Source organism: Alligator mississippiensis, chromosome 5 (assembly GCF_030867095.1).
Source record: "Alligator mississippiensis isolate rAllMis1 chromosome 5, rAllMis1, whole genome shotgun sequence".
Lineage (NCBI taxonomy): Eukaryota > Metazoa > Chordata > Crocodylia > Alligatoridae > Alligator > Alligator mississippiensis.
The window spans coordinates 155,160,672-155,181,090 of NC_081828.1; the positions used below are offsets into that span (position 1 = coordinate 155,160,672).

The 20,419-nt window shown below is 42.7% G+C and overlaps 1 protein-coding gene across 3 annotated transcripts in view; it reads left to right on the plus strand.

Annotated features, from left to right (window-relative positions):
- The first annotated feature begins 3,215 nt into the window (after window positions 1-3,215).
- Window positions 3,216-20,419, plus strand: part of JAZF1 (JAZF zinc finger 1) — a 334,740-nt gene continuing 317,536 nt past the window's right edge. For 2 of the 3 annotated variants that reach the window (XM_059728891.1, XM_059728890.1), the window contains exon 1: window positions 3,216-3,491. In XM_059728891.1, coding sequence (XP_059584874.1) covers window positions 3,377-3,491 — 115 coding nt within the window. In that variant the 5' untranslated portion in view covers window positions 3,216-3,376. The remainder of the gene's footprint in view (window positions 3,492-20,419) is intronic. The other variant, XM_059728889.1, reaches the window with a different exon arrangement.

The window sequence follows — 20,419 nt, forward strand, 5'->3', positions numbered from 1 at the left end:
AACAAAGATCCAGTCCCCACTTAAAAAAGCTTAACATTTAGGTCCTCATGCTATTAAATGAGCCATGGATGCATGTGCCTACACAGACGCATATGGATTTATGTGAGACTATCTGACAGCACAGATCATTTTGCAGGATTAGAACTCATGACTATATAAAATACTCTTGTGATGTTGTTTTTCCCTGTTCTCAAGTGTGATAAGTATCAAACCTATCATAACAGTGTATATGCTTCTACTATATGTACATTCATGAGATTACTAATAGTAATACAAATAAACACCTGCATACATTTATAGGATTTGGGCCTTAGTTACAACCAGCTGTCTTCTAACAGCTGTTTTCTGAGCTAGTGATTAGCCAGCTAGTTTTTTGGTGGAAGAGAATATGAGAAGAAATTTGAAAGAGGAGAGTATTCACCTGAAAATAAATATACTTGATATAGACAGATCAAATGACAGATGTTAGGTACTGGGAATCTGTAAAAGTGAGTTGTAACTTTTATATGGAATGCTTTACAGTAAAAAAGTGAGGCATAGTGATAGTTCAGGAAAATAAGTATTGTGCATAGATTTTTTAAGTATATGAGGGACAACTTGTTCTGGGAAGAAATGCAACATGCATATTTTTTATGTTGCTATGTATAAAAATTAGCAAACTAAGCAGCAAAGTAAGATTTAAGTTTACTCTGTCTCCATGAAACTTTAGGTTCTCAAGTGGATAGGGAAGTCAGAATTGGTTCCAAGATTTTTGCTGCTCTAAGCAAACTAGCAACTTCCATGCCTACATTCCCCAATCATTTTACTGCCTTTAAAACTTTTCTGCTCCTTTGGCAATCAACCCTCCAGCAAAGTTAGATTGAGCCCAGAGGGTAATATAGTTAATAAATCAGACTGGGGTTCTGTGCATGCTTATACACATACTTCATGTACATAAGAGATCTTTAAATTCAGTGCGACTAGTCACATATATAGTGTTAAGCACATGCACAAATGGGCCTTACACAGATATTTTTATTTCTCACAGCGCTAGTTTTGCTCAAAACCATTAGTGTTATTTTAGGATAATATAAATAAGAGCAAAGATGGATGATATTAAAGAAAAAAGGGAAGGGGAAAAAATTCTTGACAAGCAGGCTTTCACTCGTTCTTTTTTTCCTCTCTCTTTCAACTTTAAATAAAGCTATGAATTTGAGCCTAGGGAGACCTTCACTAAAATCAATTAATCAGCCAGACTCTCCACTGAATAGCTTTCTGGAGACAAAGAAGTCAAAATAGGTTTTGAGAGTAATGTGTGAGACTTTATGCTAATTTCCTTCTTCCATCCTATGAATTTTAACCCCATGGGCCATCCTGCTCTCTTACATACAGCCAGCATATGGTATTCAACAAGGAGAACCAGGCTCTTATGCTGCAGAAAGAGTGGGCTAAATTGTGTGCTATTTCAACCTCCAACTATTTACACCCCCACCCCTATATTCACTTAATTTTGCTAATTTCAGTAGCCCCTTCAATGTCAGTGGGATTACAGTAGCAAAATACCTGTGTAAGTGTTTGCAGGATCAGAGCCAAAGGCTTGATCTGGCAAATGCAGGAGACCTTGGTTATCTGAACCCTATTTATATGAACACTTGGATTATATAAACTACCAGCATAGTGACTGGAAATACAGCTTTAATTTGAATACTTATCTGTGCATGGCTGGTGTTTTTTATTAGAATTTGTAATATTATTACAATGTTTCCTAACTCATTGTGTATTGTTTTTATGCCTCCCTCCCCTCCTTTTGGGTGCTCTTGTATTACCAGTGTCTTGGTGAATGGGGTACTGTCCCACAAGGTTCAGATTAGCAAGGGTGCACTACAGCTGAATGAGTTCACTGCAGTAGGTATAGGTTGTGGTTTATGCCTTGCCTTTACTCCTTGGCTTCTGTCACTCTGGGCCCTGCTACACATTCAAGTTAATACTGGATGGAAACCAGCTACAGAGTTGTTACACATTTTCAAGCCCTAACGTGATAGCTAGTAGCGTCTTCTTATAGTTGGGTAGTCATTTTTATTGCATATTAATTACTTTGCATAGATGGCTGGCCTAAATTTATTGCATTAGTCCAGTTGTGTGATACTTATTTTGCACTTGTGGCCACACTTACTTTAGGTGTGGTTCATCTAAATTTATTGTGCCATTCACCAATGACATGAGTCATATATGTAACATGTAGCAGAGGCCTTGTCATCAGTGAACCCAATAGGGCAGGATGAAAAGCAGGCCAGTGCACTGCCCAGGGAACTCCATTTCAACTCTTGCATAGTGGGAGTCTCCTAACATCGTGACACTCGTCCTCATATGACCCAGAATGCACCTTATGCCACAAGCAGTCCCACTGACTTTTCATGAGGGTGTAAGGGCCTTGTTACACCTTAATTTGGGGCAGCTCCAGGAGCTCTCAACCCCTGGATTGTCCATAAATTAACACCTTTAAGCAGTTTAAAGGGCTCATTACATGGCTCAAAGTTAGCCCACTCCAGGGCAGGATTCTCTCTTGATCTGCAGAACCCAGCTCCTGTCCTGCATAATCCAGCCACTCAAATTGAACTACAAGCTTTCTTTCATTTCATTCCTTGGAGATCTTGGAGCAACAGTAGACCCTTCCTATGCCTGAAGAAGGGTGCTTGTGCCCAAAAGCTTGCAACTAACTTGGCTCCAACAACTCAGTCGGTCTAATAAAAGAGATCCCATCCACCCAGAGAGCCTTGTCTGCCTACAAACTTGCACTCAGCCTATTTGTGTGGCTCATACTGTAATGCGCAGCTAAGAGTGAGGTAAGGCTATCCCCCATCTGCCCAGGCAGGACTAAAGAAAAAAACCAAGAGGGCTGGTTTTTCTCTCCCCCCAGTAACACAAGTTGGAGGAGAGTTAAGAAAAAGTTAAGTTGCAGGCAACTTTTTATTATTATTCTATGCCCCCCCCCCCCCTTTCTCTCGGGACACCTCTCCGCATTGCATCGGGGCACGCTGAGGTATCAGGGCAGGAACTGTTGCTAGCAGCCTGGAGAGTGATGAGCCCGGCCTGGGTCTCCTGATCCGGCTGCAGGCGCTGGCGGCGGCCGGGGTAGCACAGCTGTTACAGTGCAGCACTGGTCCCTCCTCCCAGCTGCGGCTGCCTCATCTCCCCCCACCCAGCCCGTCCCTCCCCTCCGCCGCTCCCGACGCTGCCGCCGCCACCTCCTCCTCTCCCCACCCCCACCCTCTCTCTCTCTCTCTCTCTCCCCATCTCTCTCTCTCTGTCCCGTTCCCCCCCTTCCCCCGCCTCTCCCCGCCCTGCCGCCGCCGGCGCTGGCAGAGCAGGCACCGCAGGGGGATCTCAATGTAACACCATGACAGGCATCGCCGCCGCCTCCTTCTTCTCCAATACCTGCCGCTTCGGGGGCTGCGGGCTGCACTTCCCAAGCCTGGCGGAGCTCATCGAGCACATTGAGGACAACCACATCGGTGAGCGCCCCGCGGGGAGGGGAGAGGAGGGGGCGTGGGCGGGAGGCGGCATGTGCCCGGGGCAGGGGCAGGGGCCGGGCCGGACGCCCCCGGGCTGCGGCGGGGGAGCGAGTTGGCAGGGGCGGGGGCCGGGCGCCGCACGCTGGCTGCTGCTTCCGCCCCGGCGCGGCTGTCAGGGCTCCGGGGAGGGGGAGCGGCCGCCGCCGCGGCAGCCATTCCGCTTCCTCCTGCTCCCGCGGCTGCGTCCTGTCAGCGCCGTTGCTAGGTGTGGCGGAGCCGAGGCGCCCCCGCCGCAGGGCCAGGCCGGGCCGGGCCGGGCCGCCGCAGTCCCCGCGCCCGGGACGCGCCCCCGGGGCGGGCGCTGCCATTTGCGGCCGAGGCGGGGCCAGGCCTCGTCCTGGGGCCGGGGGGAGGGGGCGCCCGGCTGCTGCCCGTCACCTGTAGGCGAGAGCCTCCGCCCAGCCCAGCCCAGCCCGCCGCCGCCGCTTGGATCAACAGGTCCTTGCCGCGGATGCCGCCGCCCCCGGCCCGCCCGGCGGAGGGAGAGAAGGGGAGGGCGGGCTGGTGCCCGGCGCATGATGCGGGGCGGGGACGAGGCGGGAGGTGACCCGGGCTGGCTGCGGCGCGCACGTGGGCTCCCCCCGGCCGCGCCAGTCTGTGCGGGAGCGGCCGGGCCGGGATCCCGCGTCCCGCCCCCGAGCGAGCGAGGGAGCGAGCGCTGTGATGTCACCGGGCCTGCGCTGCACGCCCGCCCGCCTGCACTGGGCGCGGCGGCTCTCGGGGCTCCTTGCGTTACGTTGGTCTTAGCCGTAGTTCCCAGTTAAGTGCAGAGACGCTTGCAACGTGACAGTCGGGGCGGGAGCCCTGCCTGCTTTCCCTGGACCGTTTTAACAGGGATGTGTCCTTGGTAGATGGGTACAGATGGATAGATATTGTATATATGTATACCTGGAGATTGATATGTATGTGCGTGGGAGTGTATATGTGTATGCGTATTAAAAATATGCATGGGTATGTGTTTGTATATAGGGACCCGTGTGTATGTGTGATGGTGTGGGTCCATGTAGAGATATTGATCAATGTATACGTAGATATCTATGCATACATGTGTATGTGTATATAGAGGATTCTGATATATATGTGTATACATATGTATGTGGGGGTGTGTACGTATGTATGCATGTGACTGTGTACAGAGACCGATATATGTATGCATGTGTTTGTGTGCGATTGTGTGCGCATATGTATGCATGTGGCTATGTGTGTGTAGAGGCTGATATATGTATGCATGTGTTTGTGTGCGATTGTGTGTCAGTCTATATACACATGTATATAATCACACGTACATATGCGCACATACACATGCATACATGTTTATCATATGTATATATATTGATAAGCATATATGTATACAAATAGTTGTGTCTGTGTGTATATATGTGGTGGTTTGTATGTATGTGTACGTGTGTGTGTATGTGTGTGTGAACATTAAAATCACACAGATACTGTGGGGGTAGGCTCTCTTGGAGGTGTAACTGCTTGGGTGGTGCTTTTTATTAAAAGAGCTATGACATAAGTATATCAGATGTACTGTATTTCCTGCCCCCCGCCCCCCACCCAACAGATGCTTGACAGTGTTTTTAATACGAGAAAACAACATTGTGGGGAAGGTGAAAATAACTAGGGGGGTTGATTGTATGAAGTGCTATGATTCAGTACACATCTAAGTCAACAGCAGGCTGCTATCAGATGGTGCTACTAACATGCTGTTTGGTGGAATGACTTGTTTAATAGGTGGGCATAAGTGTGCGAGAAATAATTCCTGTTTTCGTGGAGTTAACTGTAAAACTTAGTTGAAATTAAAATTTATAAATAAAAGAACTGCATTAATGTAGTGTGATAGATAGGGCTTAAACTGCAAATCGGGCAAGAAATTTAGAGAGATGTTTTTTATGCATAGCCACAGTTATATATATTTAACATGCTATTGCTACCAGTTTGTTCATGTATCAACAGGTTACATGGATCCAGTCTTTCTCAGTGTTTTCCATATTATTAGCCACATTCAAACATCCTTTTTCTGGTGTAGTCTTTGCTCCCAAATAATGATAAATAAAGGGACGATAGCCCTTACCATCTGTGAACTTGTTCATGACTCTTCTAAAGGTCCTATCCTAACTTCCAGGTAGAGAAGAAATGCTATCAACCAACCCACCTATCACTTGTGTGGCCTGTGTATCACAGATGAAGTACTGCTTAGGTACATTAATTCTTTAAAAGTGTACAAGGAGAAAGGGGGCTCAGAATAACTTTAGGAAACGATACTTTTCATTTTCTGTAATTTGTACATTTAAAATTAATATTACATTGGTACTCACTTAAGCTTAGCTGAAGTAGTCTTTAAAAAAGAAAAACAAAGACATTAAATTAGTTGAAAGTTCTTCCTATGATGTCACACAAATATCATTACACAGTTTGGTCGAAAATAGCATGTTATACTTGTGATCTTCAAACAGCACTTAATCAGATTCAGTTTTCTACAAATACATCAATGGCTTGTGTCTAGATAGAAGTCAGCCTGTTTCTGAAATAGCTCAGGGGCCTGTCCACGTGGAGCTCATTATGGAATCATAGCTTAAGTAGGTTTCCATTTGATGTTTTAAAAATATATCTTACATGATTTTAGTAAGTAAAATAAACTAGAAAAATGCATACCTGGTAAAAAAAAGCTGAGCCAAATTCAACGATACTCTAAGTCAATGCAACTTAATTGAAGTCAGTAGAATTACAGAAGGCCTAAGCTTGGCCTACTTTAAGCTATATACATGTAACGTCTAATGAAGTCATTGGCATTGCACCTGTTATACCCAATGTGGGTCACAGTTCTTCTCTTTCATATTAAGGCCCCGGTCTTACAAGCTGCTTCCTGTGAGCAAGACCCTAGGAGGTTCATGGAATAGCTAAGAGGATCAAAAATATTAGCAAAAAAGTTACCAAACTTTCTAAACCTTAAATTTTGATGTAAAAAATTTTAGCCTGAAGACTGAAACATTATAGTGAATATTCATAAATATGTTATTAAAATGATAATATTTTGAAAGATCATAAGCACATGAAAAGAGGAGATTTGAGAAACAGGGCACTGGAATTGTCTTCACCATTAGTGTGATGCAAACATGATGCTCTAATGTTCTTGGTGTTGTAACTGTCATTCATAAATTGCTATAAATATTAAATAAAGGAAGTTTAATTATGGATAGAGTAAATGCTGGCAGTTCTTAAATGAACAAATTACTTTGGAGACTACCTGTGCACTCTAATAATAAAAATTGTTGGACTGGGGGGGGATGTATATGCATTATTAAAGTGGCCTGGGCAATAGCTATGCAAATAGCCACATGGATGTTGTTAATTTTAGATTTGATGCTCCAGATAAATTTTTGTGGATGAGCAAGATGGATTCCATTGCTCTGCTTACGTGGATCTGATTGCCTAGGTGAAATCCAACACTACTAAACTTATATCTTTCATAATGAACATTAAAATGATTATCTTAAATTAATGGATGAATGCCTCATTTGAATTGAGGCAAAAGACATGAATTTTTGTGGGTGATTTTTTTTTTTTTTTTTACTGGACCAACAGTATAGTTGGGAGGGACATAGATAAGCTCTGGGTACCACTGTATCCTTCCTTAGATCTTGTGAGGGGAAAAAAGCCAACACTGCAGACCTACATTTAGCACAGTAAAGCAAAATGACTATATGTGGAAGGGAAAATAAAAAGTTAAAAATGAATTATTTTAAATTCCTCAATACCAGTTAAGGGTCAGCTTTTGTCATATTTATCCATGAAATATAACTTGCACTGAATTGTGTTGTAAGAATAGGAAAGAATAGATCTTGCATTTTAGCACTGAAATTCCCATTTTTAAGTATGACTGGATGACATTTCTGAAGCATTCTGTAGTCACCTTTTTTCCTCTTCTCAAATAATAATGATATAATAGTGAAAATTTGATGTCTTTCACTAGATTTTTCTAGATCTTATGTTCATTGTATATGATTCAATACCTCTGCAGGAAAACCTGTTATATAAATTAAGTGAAAAAAATTGTGCAAAAACCTAGAAGCATTACTATCTTTTCTGTATTTGCCATATATGGCTTATTAAATCCATGTATAGTGTCACAGACTCATTTGAACGTGATGTATCTGTTGTCTGTTTTTGTCTTGTATAGCGAATCATTCTAAGTTGGGTCAGCTTAATCGGGAATAATGAGTGCCAATACACAAGCAAGGAGGCTGCTCTGACGTCCTGTAATTCCAGCACATCAGAGCAGACTCAGTTAATTGAGTATGCTGGAACGTGGCAATTACCATGCTCCAGCTACCTCTCACATCTCGTGTATCAGTGTTCCCACACTTCAAAATGGTGGTGGGGGTACTTTATTTAAAGCTCATCGAATGAGCTTTAGATAAAGTGACCCCACTGCCAATTTGAAGCATGGCGATGCTGATATACGAGATGTGCACTTTAATTAGAGCAGCCCCCCAAACTCCTGGAGCACATGTATAAATGCCCAATGATTTTGGGCCTAAGAGAAGGATCTTTAGGTATGCCACCTTGCACAGAAACAAGGATCTTTTAGATACAACCCCTTAATTCCAAGAGCAGTGTTAACCTGTTCTGCTATCAAAGGTCCATTGTTGGTATCCTTTTTTCCTACAAAAAACATGCACCCATAATTCACAATTAAAACAGTCATTGATTGAGGGGATTTTTTTGTAATGCTCTCCTTGTTTCCTGTTTTCTTTGTAGGATTTTGGTCTCATGATATTATTGTTGCAGTCTTCTTCCATGTGTGCCAGAAAGGATGATTTTGAGTCTGCTTTACTGAATCATCTCCCTGACTTACGAGCTTTGGTGGTGTAGCAGACCCTGGCCCTAGATGTGACCGGGTGCACCTTTGAGAGAGAGTCCCAGGGTGTTTCCACACCATCCGGGCTACAGCCCCAAACCTCTCTGTCATCTGCTGCCTGGCCACTGAACCAGCTGAGATGTACCAGTAACCAACTCCTTGTTTTTTTTGGCATCTCAGCCTTACCTGTATTACGTGGGTCTTGCCAGCTCTTAGAGGGGATTTTGCCAGTTCATAGAATCATGCCCTTATCTGGTCATGTGCTCAGAAAAGATAGATACCTCCCCGCCTTGGAAGAGGCCTGTCTGTATGGTCAACTGCTCTTGATCACAGTTATCACTGTCAATGTTTGTTAGAAAAGATAAGATTTATTTTTAGAACAGAGCAAATATAAATTGGTAACCATATGTTGAGATTCATAGCTACTGTACAAGAATAAACCACCAAAATAAAATATCAGAAAGATGATCTGATGTTATCCTGTATCCTAGACCCAAGAATGCAGCTTCTATTCAGTCCACTAGCTGAGGCCCTAAACTTTTCCCTACCCCTGGGAAAAAGACTAAAACCTTGTTCTTGGGGCAAAGCTTTTAAGTTTAGTTTCTTTATCTGGTCTTTTACATACATTATCCATTAGATTCTTGAGGAGCCCTTACTGTGCATATCATTTCCTGCCCCCCAAGAATGTACATTTACCATATGAGAAGTCTTTCCTGATCTAATTATGCAGGAAAATATTTGCATCCTTTCAGACCTACCAAAACATACAGTCTCCCAATTTCTTCACTGTGAAAAATGTCCTTCCTTGAATAGCTTGCTGCCAGATGATACTCATGTTATGGTGTCTCCTTTTAAAATGGAAATCTATCATAGTCTGGAAAGGCTTGGATCTTGTGCCACAAGTCCTCAAGGGTCTATGTGCCTGACTATTTACAATACCCATGTCAGATGCTAATTTTCAGTGATTACTTCTCTTCAGCCACTTAGGGACTGAGCATCCTTCAGGTGCAAAAGAAATTCATTATCTATGGAGTGACAATCATGCAATCCTGGCTCTGTTACAACATAAGAAATACATTTTATATCCAGTACCACCAGGGTGGTCCAGGGGGGGTGCGAATTGGGGTGACAGCCTCAGGGGCGATGGCTCTGCACCCCAGGTCAGTGCCATATAGGCCCTGCCGTGGCAGCCATGCGTCACAGCTGCCAAGTGCCACTGGCTTTGCTGGCTCCATCCGCTCGCCACTCCCCCAGGCCCCACACAACCCTAGGGACAGCTCTGAGTACCACAAAGCATATAAAGATGATGCAGCTTAATGCACCTATCCATTGAAATTACACGTGCCATATTAGTAAAACAAACAAGTAAAGATTCATGACATTTTATAAAAACCTCAAAATATAGTGGGCTTTGTGACAAGTGGCCTCAGCCTGTCCTGTTGGCAGCCTAATACATCCTTTTACATTTTGACTTGCAATTTTCCTGGCTAGAAGGTGACCTTCAGCTATGGTAGAGAGGTGAAAAATGGAATGTTTGATGCTTGGCTCTGGAGCATGGTAACTTCCTTGGCAGAATTTATAGTCCAGTTGAGTTGCGTTTAGTTTAGTGGAAAGGAGGCATACATAGCAGGGGTATTGTATGAGGTATGTTCAGTCTTTCCCTCTGTTCTTACTGATTCATATTTAAATTTAATCTATTTCTGGTTTTCTCTTATCAGCTGGGAAAGGCCAGTGGGCAAGGTACATTTAGTGCTGTTCTGTGATTTTTGCTTCTTCACCTATCCTACTTCTTGCTAGCATTTGTCAGTAGTTGAACTCTAGCTAAAAAGGTAGGGCAGGATCCCCAAAGACTGGAAATTAGTTCAAGTATGATGGTTCTTGGTGGTGCTGAATTCATTTCAAATTCTTATCCAAATCACTGACTGCATCAGTTTTCTTACCTTTAAGGTTTCTAGTAGCTATAGTTCAAGTTTTCTCTTGGGTGCCTGTCGAGTTGCTCTTGATACTGGCAAAAAGTGTTATGCATTGATTCATAAAGAATATAGGATGTATTTACCTCTCTACATTTGATCTTCCGTTTGCCTTGAGACCTAGTAAGTGTTAAGGTACCAGAAGTGGATCAGAGGTCCTTAACCATGTGATGTGTATAATTTGGTGTCAAGAGACAGGTTTGTGATGGAAAGCTGGAAGAGATTAGAAGGAAAGAAAAATCTTATCTTTGATGATGATAGTATGATGCAGCAGTCAGTTCAGATTCTGAACCACCAAAAGAGAACCTATATTTAAAACTTTACAAGTACTAAAGACCACACCAAATAAGAATATCTATTCACTGTTGAACACTTCTGCATAAATTGCTGTGTTCTTGGATACCCTCCAATGAAATGTTTAAACAGTAGTCTTCACTATCAAAACTTTAGACCTGTGTTATTTTCTAATGGAAATATTTCTCAGTATACAAGTAGTGGAATTGACCCCAAAACAGAGTTATATTGCTATAGCAAATAAGATAATTACCAGGATAAAGAGAAGTCTTCAAAAGACAAATTGGGTCATACAGCTGGTAAATCTGAGTATTTTAATACAGAGTAGGGAGAGAGAGACCTGAAGTGCAGCCAGTGGTGGTGGTGGTAATTTTTGGGACCTACTGCCTCTTCAAGCCCTTGTATAAAATCAGGCGAAAGGGAGTTTATAATCTAGGACTAGGCAGCTGCAGTGGGGAAAATATCCATAACCTGGGAATGCATGCAGTTTGCTCAAAACTGCTATATCTGTCTCTCAGAAGGTAAAATTAACAAAGGTAGGCTGGAGAGAGAGAGAGGAGAGAGAGAATAATCTCAGATACAATGTTGGAAAGACTGGACTACTGCAGAAATGGCAACATCTGCTTCAGGAACCATAGTATATGAAAAAGGTGGGTTTGGAGCCTCCAAGAGGATGACAAGATCAGTTGCTTTTGTTATTTGTTAATCATCCTAGGATATTTAGACACCCAGTGAAAACACATTTTATTGATTCTGAACTTTGCTAATAGCTAAATAATACTGTTCAGAATGCATTAATAAGCTATTCATCCTGTGTAATGTGACACACGATCTCCCCAGGGTAATGTACAAATTAGGATATGGCTCATCATGATCCCTTTCTTATTTCTCAAAACTCCTTGTACTTTCTGAACAAAGTGGGGTATCCTCAATGTGAGGCTCTTCGTTCCAAAAAATGGTAAGAGAGCACAGTATATGGCATATTTTTGTCTAGTATCTGGAAGTTAGTGACTGGTTTTGTAGTTAGTTGCTACTCCTGCTGTACAATTTATGTATACCTTATGGCCCTGTGTACAGTGAGGAAACATACAAACAAACATAAACGCCCTTTACGATAGCTTAGTAATTATAGCTACCCTTGATAAAAAGAAACAAGGGAAATCAGTATCTCATACTTCTAATATGACCAAATGAGGATAAATAATAAGCCTGTCATGATTTCATTTATATGAAATTTATGCCACCTCCAGTTATAATCTTTGTCATAATTATTGCAAGAGATTTTGTGTCTTATGGTGGTATGGAAGGAGCCAAGTGTATTTAAAGGTCCCAATTTTTAGCCTTGTTCGAATGTGGACCCAATGATCTCATGAGGTCCCTTCCAGCCCTAAACTTCTGTGAATGCAGTGAGGGGAGGCCTTTGTAATTCAGTAAAGTTTTAAGTAGGTCCTTGTGCTTCCTGTAGTCATCCTGAGTGTAGAAGCTTTCCAGCAGTCTTCGCAGGTTTGGAGGAACTGATCTGCAGTCAGTTGCTTTGTCCCAAAGCTTTTTAGTTTCTAGGGAGAATTGAAACAAACATCACTACTTGATGATGGTATTAAAAGTGTACTTGGTCAATTTGTGTGTTTAAAATACTCTAATACATTGAGCCAGAGGTTGACAACATTTTCCAGTGGGAGGGTTGCAATGATCTAGCTTGGGTTGGAGGTAGGCGGACATTAGAACACAGCTGCCACTGCTGCATCTCCCCACGGCTCAGCTGTGATGTGGCGAAAACCACTCTCTGCTGGAGCTTCCTGCCCAAGTGCCCTGCATCAGAAGCAAAGCTTCTTTTCTGCCAGAGGCTTGGGCAGCTGATGAGCACAGTGCAGGGGATAGAGCACCCTGCCACTGAATTCTGCTCAATCCAAAAGCTCTGTGGGCCATAGGTTGCTGACCCCTGCATTAAAATCTTTTTCTCAACTTTGGTTGTCACTTGATACATGAAGATGACTTATTTTTATCCTGCTATTGGGCATATCCATAATGTCACAGTAGTTTATTCAAGAGAGCATTAACAATTGTTTTGTGCCCTGAAGATGTATTTTTAGTCTCATTTGCATGCACTTGGCAATCTTGATCCAGGCTGACATCCATCTCCCTTTTGTCATGAAAATATTTTGAGAACGGATTAATCTTTTTACAAAGGGTGCCTTGACTGCATTTCACAGCCATTTTCAATTAAGTCAAATTTAATCCCTCATCCTCCACCATGCAAAGTAGTGTTTTGGAAGCTGCCATTTTCCTTCCAGTCAGTTAGTGGTTGGAGGAAAGAGTTTTTAATTGGACCTGTTCTGCATTTTAGGCTTTGTGAAACTTGTCCTCAGCACTCTCAGCAACGACAGGTGTGTCACCTGGAGGATGTCAGTGCTCTCTTGACTTATCCTCTCACTAGAACAATTAGTTTATTTTGCAAATATGACTTGGATTTAAACCAGATGTGCGTGTGCACCATCTTTTCAGTTCAGATTAGGTGGGCAAGGTGAAAACTAATGCTTGTAATTTTTTTGGGTCAAAGAGTTTTCATCATGGGTAACATTTTCAAAAACCAGGTAAATGACCTACACCTCTGAGTCTCACTGAACGTCAGTTCTGTATATGATACAATGAAACTCAGTGGGATGTAGACCAGGAACTTGACTGGTTTTGAAAGTTTTATTGTATATGAGTGTTGTCTAGCACAGAAGGGCCTCCACCCTTCTGTGAGCTTCTGTCTGCAACCACAACACAATTAATAGATAATAGTAAAATAGAACTTACTTTCCCATTGTTCAAATGAATAGAGCTCTATGCACATTAGTTATGTTTCTCTTGATTTCTGCTTTTGTGTATATATATAATAGTGGAGTTGCAATGATTTTGCACTGCTGAAAGTGAGAAGAGGACTAGACCTATATTTTTACTCTTCTGTTCCAGTCAATATAATTTATGTGAAGGTGGAAAACACATATCAGGAAGGACAAATCTAATCTTGACATTTGGGTTTTGCTTTCCTCACAGGATGTTTTGGTGGTGATTGTAGGATTTTACCTCATGGTCAGATTGGTACAGACTGTGGGAATTTTTGCCTTCCTTTATGTGTGTGTTGGGGGAGAGGAGGAGCATGACCCTCTACCCAGGATTTCTTGAGCATATATTGGCAACATTTCACAGAAGCAGGATGTTGGCTGCCCTGGTTTCCCTGCTTTACCTGTAGCAGATTAGGGTGTTACATCTGTGTTGTGTCAGGGTTGATGGTAGTTTTACATAGAGTTTAGATTCCGGTTTGTATTGGATGGTTTGGATAGGGATGATCCTGCTTCAGTGAGGTGGTTAGGCTAGATGAGTTCTGGACGCCCCTTCCAGTCCTGCTTCTTTGTGATTCCATGACATCCACAGAGTGGAAGGGTCCTTGATATAGTGAGAAGACCATACATGTATGGTGGCTTATGACTGTGAATAACCTTTCTGAAAAGGCAACACGCATAAAGTGAAACTCTTAACATGTATTTTGTGTGCCTGGCTTTTCTAAATGTATTGTGTACTTATAAAGGGCAGTGATAGAACAAATTTGGGATTGGTGAAAAGAATTTAATTCACTTCCTGTTTGCTAATTAATGGGAAAAATCAGTAATATGTGCATTTAAAAAAAGTTGTTTCAGTTATTAAATAGATAAAAACATTTACCAGATTTCATTACAAACTCTAATTTTTGTGTTTTTTGTTTTAATTGCAAGTAAAGTATGGTTTGCCAAGTCCACCTCTGATTCTTCTATTCTATTCTATTCTCTCAGTTAAATTTAAATAGTCCCAAAACATTACTTTTAATACTATCTAGAGTTTATTATACATCCAGTCATATAAAAAGTCAATGAGGCTGTCACTGCATCTTTAAATAAAACATGCTTTGTGTTACTCATATAAAATGAAATGTGTTCTCATTCTGTGTCCATCATTGATAAAATGTTGTGTGGGTAAGGTACAAAATGTTTTTAATGGCTTAAGATTTGATTATTGTATGCTACAGGCTGAAGCAGATGAAAATACCTCTCTAACACATTGGAAATGCTTGAATTTTTTTTTCTTTTTAAGGATTTCATGGATTTAGGGCCCAATGCAAAGCTCTGTGAAATTTATTGAGCTTTTCCATCGGTTTCCGTGAGCTTTAAATTAGGCTCTCATGGAGCTAAAAAGAACTACTTTAATCTATAATGACTATGTGTTTATAAAATAGTGCGACCAGGTAAATCTGGGTTAGAGAAAGGAAGTGCTTAATGTTTTCTTCAATTAATTCATAGCCTTCATGCTGTATTGCACTCTAATAAGACACATTTCAGGTTGGATTAGTCGGGGGAGCGGGGAAGGATGCTCTTAGATGAATGGCAGATGAGCAGGAGTGACTCGGGTGGGGTGGGGTAGAATGTTTTACATTTTGGGGTATTGTTTGGACAATTTGTTTTATTTATTCTGTTTTTTCCCTGCTTTTATAAGTTACTTTGTCTCTTACCATAAGCTACTCCAAGCCTTTTTTGGGAAGGGTGGAATATAAATCTAAAGAAGGAATACGTAAATATGTAATAGATAATTCATACAAAATTTCTACATCACTATTTATCTTATCTGAAAAAAATAGTAAGCAGAATTGTTTCTACGTGTTTATCTGCATCAGAATGTAGTATATGATGATGCTGTTATAGCCTACCTCTAACTCTTGGGAAAATAATGGAAAAATGATCAGGTGGCTCCTAGTCAGATTATTTCATCTCTTTCATTTCATCTCTTTATGCTTCATGGAATATAAAAAGAGGATCTTCTGAATACATGCATTAAAATTGGCTCTAGAAAGATGAGAAGCTGTATGGGTCTGATGGGAAAATCTTATACAAGCTGAGGTACCTCCTAATAAGTTTCCCTAGACATTTCCTTCAGCCATGTCCAGGCTAACAAAGATGAACAAGTGATTAGAATCATTGTGTGTGAAACTAGCAAATTTTTATACAAATACCTATATTTGAAGAGCTACTACTTTCAGAAGTTCTGAAAAATGTTTGTCCTTCCCTCATACACTTTTAACTACAAAAGTACGTTTCTATGAGCATTCCCGTTGGATTAAAATCTCTATAAATCGAAGCAGAAGTAATCAAATTCTGAGTGAGTGGCATTTTAGATGAATACCACATAACATCTGTGAGCTGTTTTTGATTTAACTTTCTAAGCTCCCTCCTGTCCTTATGTTTGTTGCAGATTAAAGGTAAGCATCCTGCAACCTTTTTGTAGCATGCCAGACATTCAAATGAGTGTATTCTTCAATAAAAATGACAAACTGTTGACAGAGATGTTTCTTTCTATTTAATTTGGAACATCTTTGTGGCTGGCTTGTTTAATTTCAACATGTGGCATGTTAAAACACCACCATGCACCCTGATGCTGGCCTCATGGTGGGGCTTCCTGGCATGGTGGGGAGCCCATTGGTTCCCTCTGTGCAGGGATACTTAAAGCTGTGCTATATAGCTCAATACTGGGCTGCACAGTGAGGTTTTAAATATCCCCAAAGTGGGGTGGGACTCACTAACACAGTAATTTCCAGCTGCCCATGTCTCAGTATGCTTGCAGCCAGTAGTGTGTGTGCTAGTGACAGCTCGGCACCACAGGCTGCTCCCCTGCCCCCAGTTGCCCACTACACATGCTGTCAGAGGCACACATGCTCCCTTATCCCCAGCTTCTACTGCCTGAGTGGGTATGTGCAGCCAGCTGCATACCCAAGCAGATGTACAACTGGGATCTAACAAATTTTATCACAGCTGCCAAAAACTGCAAGTCCTACAATGCACGTGTAGCATGACAGGTCATGTGCTCTTTGGGATCCATGATAAAATGTGTCAATTGCAATATTGCAATCCTGGGACATAATTTGTCATATTCTAATCCTGGTTTAGAGTTGGCCAATGGATCAGATGGTATATAGTTGATAAACCAACCCTGAACAATATTTTCTCATATACCATTTTGTGTTGGGAAGGTAAACTGAGGAGAGAGAAATTTTCAGTTATGGTTAGATCCTGATTGCAGGCGAGCCTGACTGAAGTGACTGTGTGTGATGATGGTGGTCTTACATATGTAGCCACCCGCTGGTGAGGTATCCCCTTCCCTCGTCTCATCTGCCACGACTTTGCTGACAAATTCTTATGGGAGGGTCCTAGTGGAGATCTTCTCAGAGGGATTCCTCACCTGACACGGGTGTACTCACAGTTATGACGTGCGATGTTCCATGGGGCTCCGCCACCCCTACACCACGTCCACTCGCCAACCGATCCTGGACTGGTAGGATGTTAGTCTTCACTTTTCTACCGGCTTGTCCCGCCGTCAGACTCAGGCATGAAGAGATTCGAGCGAGACGGTATAGTTCAGCCTGCCCGTCCCTTTTCCTCTCTCTATCCTTTGGTCCTGCTTGGACCTCTTTGGGCCTTTTCGCCCTATCTTTGTTTAGAAGTAGTATTCTTCTGGGATTGGGTGGCCCATGGAGCTGCCTTCCCTTGCCCAATGCCTTCTAGGGGGTTCTGCACCCCTCCCTAGCTCTATTTCCCCTTGCTCTCTGTCTCCACAGGGGAGTACGGGTATCTCCCTGCTTGCTGAGAGCTCGGGGCTCTCCCCTTGTTTTCCTCCGGCAGAGGCTTGGAGGCTTGCCCTGCCTCCTGCGCTGGCATGGCACAGCCTAACCTATGCCTCTCCCCGGCAGGAGCAGCAGGCGTGCTGCTTGCCCTCTCTCCCTCTCTCTCATTCCCCCTTCCCGCGAGTGCTGATGGGGTTTTTAAACTCTCCCGCAGCGACCATGCCAGCTGCTGCGATTGGCTCAGTAATCGGCGTAATGGCGGCTCCGGCTCTACTGAGTTTTCCGGGGGTAAGTCTCCCCCTCCGGGGTTCTGCCTCAGGGTTCTGTGTGCCCCGCAGACCCCCATCACCTCCTCTCGTGCCTGTGGAGGCACGTCGCCGCCACACTGTGAGAGGGTAACTCCACTCATTCCTTTCCTGGGGCTGGTAGAGAGAGAAGTAGAGCAGCCATCTTGCAGCAGTGTCTCCATGCTTGCATTCTTCCATGCTGCTGTTCCAGTGAAGAAAACCCTGCTTAAGACATGCAACCCAATTTAGGGGAACTGATATCTAGGGAAAAATTGCATGTGGTATGTGAGTAAATATGGCAAAAAGCATTCTTAATTCTAACTGATGGTCTCCATAAACAACTGAAAAATTAAAATCAAACAGACATAGATTTATGCGAAGTATAAAAATGATATATTTTGAAAGTGTGTAAGAGTGTTCAGAAGAAGATAAAGTAACGGACTACATAAGGATATGCCATGAATTGGTTTACTAGAAATGTTGTTTACTCTTTTGTTGATATACCTAATTTTTCCAAAAGGCTACTACAGTATTGCCCTGTGGGGTCAGGCCAACTCTCAGGATCTCAATATTATGCTGTTAGACAGGAGGGTGTGACACAATTGCACATATACAAACACACAGATCAATTAGGTGCTCACTCACTCACAGTCACAACGGCAGCAGGAGAAAGAGACTCAGTGGAAGGGTTGGAGCCCAGGTAGGGAAGAGAAGCAGAGTCCAAGTCCTTGGTTGAAGAGGGGGTGGGGGTGATAGTTACCTATCCAGGCTGGAAAGGGGTCCTTGTCCAGTAGGTGCTGTCCAGAGGTGGGGTTGCTGGCAGGGCATCTGGGTGGATAGGTGGTGTGGCATGGTGCTGGTCCAAATGGAGAGGGCGTCCCAAGGAGTCAGTCTTTACTACCCCTTTATGGGGCAGACTACCTCTGATCTCCTATGGGAAGGGCTTGTCCAGGCAATGTCAGTCCTGTTCCAGAGGGTTCCAGGTGTTCTTACTGAGCATGTGCAGCCTTGGCACAATGGTGGGTTGCCTCATCTTTTGTTTCTTGAATGTTGAGGGTGGTTCCAAGGGCCAATGGGTCGTTGGTCCAGGTATTGGTGTTGGTGGTTTGGTCATTCAGAGGGAGCTATTTTTATACCTACTGCCATTGTCTCTCAAGCAGCCTCATTCATCCCCATTCATTCAGGAACCAAGTTACATAGGAGGGGTAGGTGTGAGTCATGGGTTACACAACTGGGCATGGGGATAAGATGGAGGCTTGACATTACAAGATGGAAACTTGACATGACTTATGCTAACTTACATATAGGCCTAAAACAGTAATCACACAATATAATAGCAGTAAAAAATCAATACAAACATAATAATTATATCAAAATAGCAGGACACTTGTTTGCAAAGAGGGGAGAGAAAAATAAAACTTACTACCTAACGTAAAATGTTACAGCTTATCCTACATCTTAGCTTACTTATACTTATCTATAGGGAATAGAGAGGGAGAGAAAAAGTCAGAAATGGTTGGGGAAGGGGAGGGAATACATTTTTAAATAAATAATGCTACAACAGTACTAAACTTTTACCATTTACCTGCTAAGCAGTAAAAATAGTTCTTGACCTAAGACCATAGAAACTATGCCCAGTTACTTTATTACTGTACTTTGAGAGGCACACTCTGATCTGTAGCATTTTTAGCATTTCAGTTTAGTGCTTGATTTGAAGAACTGTGTCTAGTTTTTAATTTTTTATGTAGATTTTTTTACTTGGGCTGTCTGAAATGGAAAGCTGACTATTGTCCTTCAGGGTAGTGTGGCACAATGCAGAGACTAGCTATCAGTATAGCCACATTAGTGAGCTGTTCCACCTGGGCTAATTAACCTCTGGAAAGCTAATTAGTTTGAAGGTTTTTTTGTGTGTGATTTGTATGGTTTAAGTTATTGCTGTATGAAATATGTTATCTCGCCCTGTCTACATGAAGCGCATACAAGCCGAGTTCTAAAAAATAGCTGTCAGAGCTTGGCTGAGATGTTTTACTGTGGAGTAGACTAATTAGCTCTGCAGTAAATGTCTCTCTTCTACACATGCAGTGCTATTAGGCAGGAGTAAACTAAATAACTCTGCAGCAGGGAGTTAATTAGTTTAAACTAATTTGTAACTAAATACCAGTAGTATCCTGCTGTACAGTTTTGTGGTTTTTGCTCTGTAGTTTCATGCATGTAAATGCTGATGTAGCTGGCTGGGACACAAGGGTGCTTCAGTGCAGGGGCTCCCTGCTGACTAGCCCCACACTGGAGCACCCTTTTGCCCCAGCCAGCTGCTCTGCAGCACATTGAGCCAGGCAGTAGCCCTGTGCTGGTAAGCTGACCCAAACCAGCTCAACATGCTGCAATTCCAGGCACATGTTCAAATCAACAGCAATAAGCTCCAGTGATAAGCACTGCTTCACATTAATTGCACATGTAGATGTCCCCTCAGAGAATGAGGAGGTCTTTTCTGGGATGATCTAGCACAGCAGGATGGTTTTCCCCATCTGTAGTAGTAGAGAGGAGCAAAAGCAGGTGGAACTGTTGCAGGTGGCACAGAAGGTGGGTGGACATGCTTCTGTCCAGTCTCAAGGCTCCGGATAGTCATCCAGCCAAATGTAGAGTTCTTTGGGATTCAACAGGTGGAGATAAGCGGCTAGATTGCCAAGAGGGTAATGCTCCAAGCAACTTTTTTTGCTACTTGGAGGAAATATTATAGCCTATGGCTTTAGGGAATATTAGAGAAGAGCTGGTCTCAGCTCAGCTTCCCTTCATGGGAAGGACCTAATGTCTGAGAGTATTGTCATAAG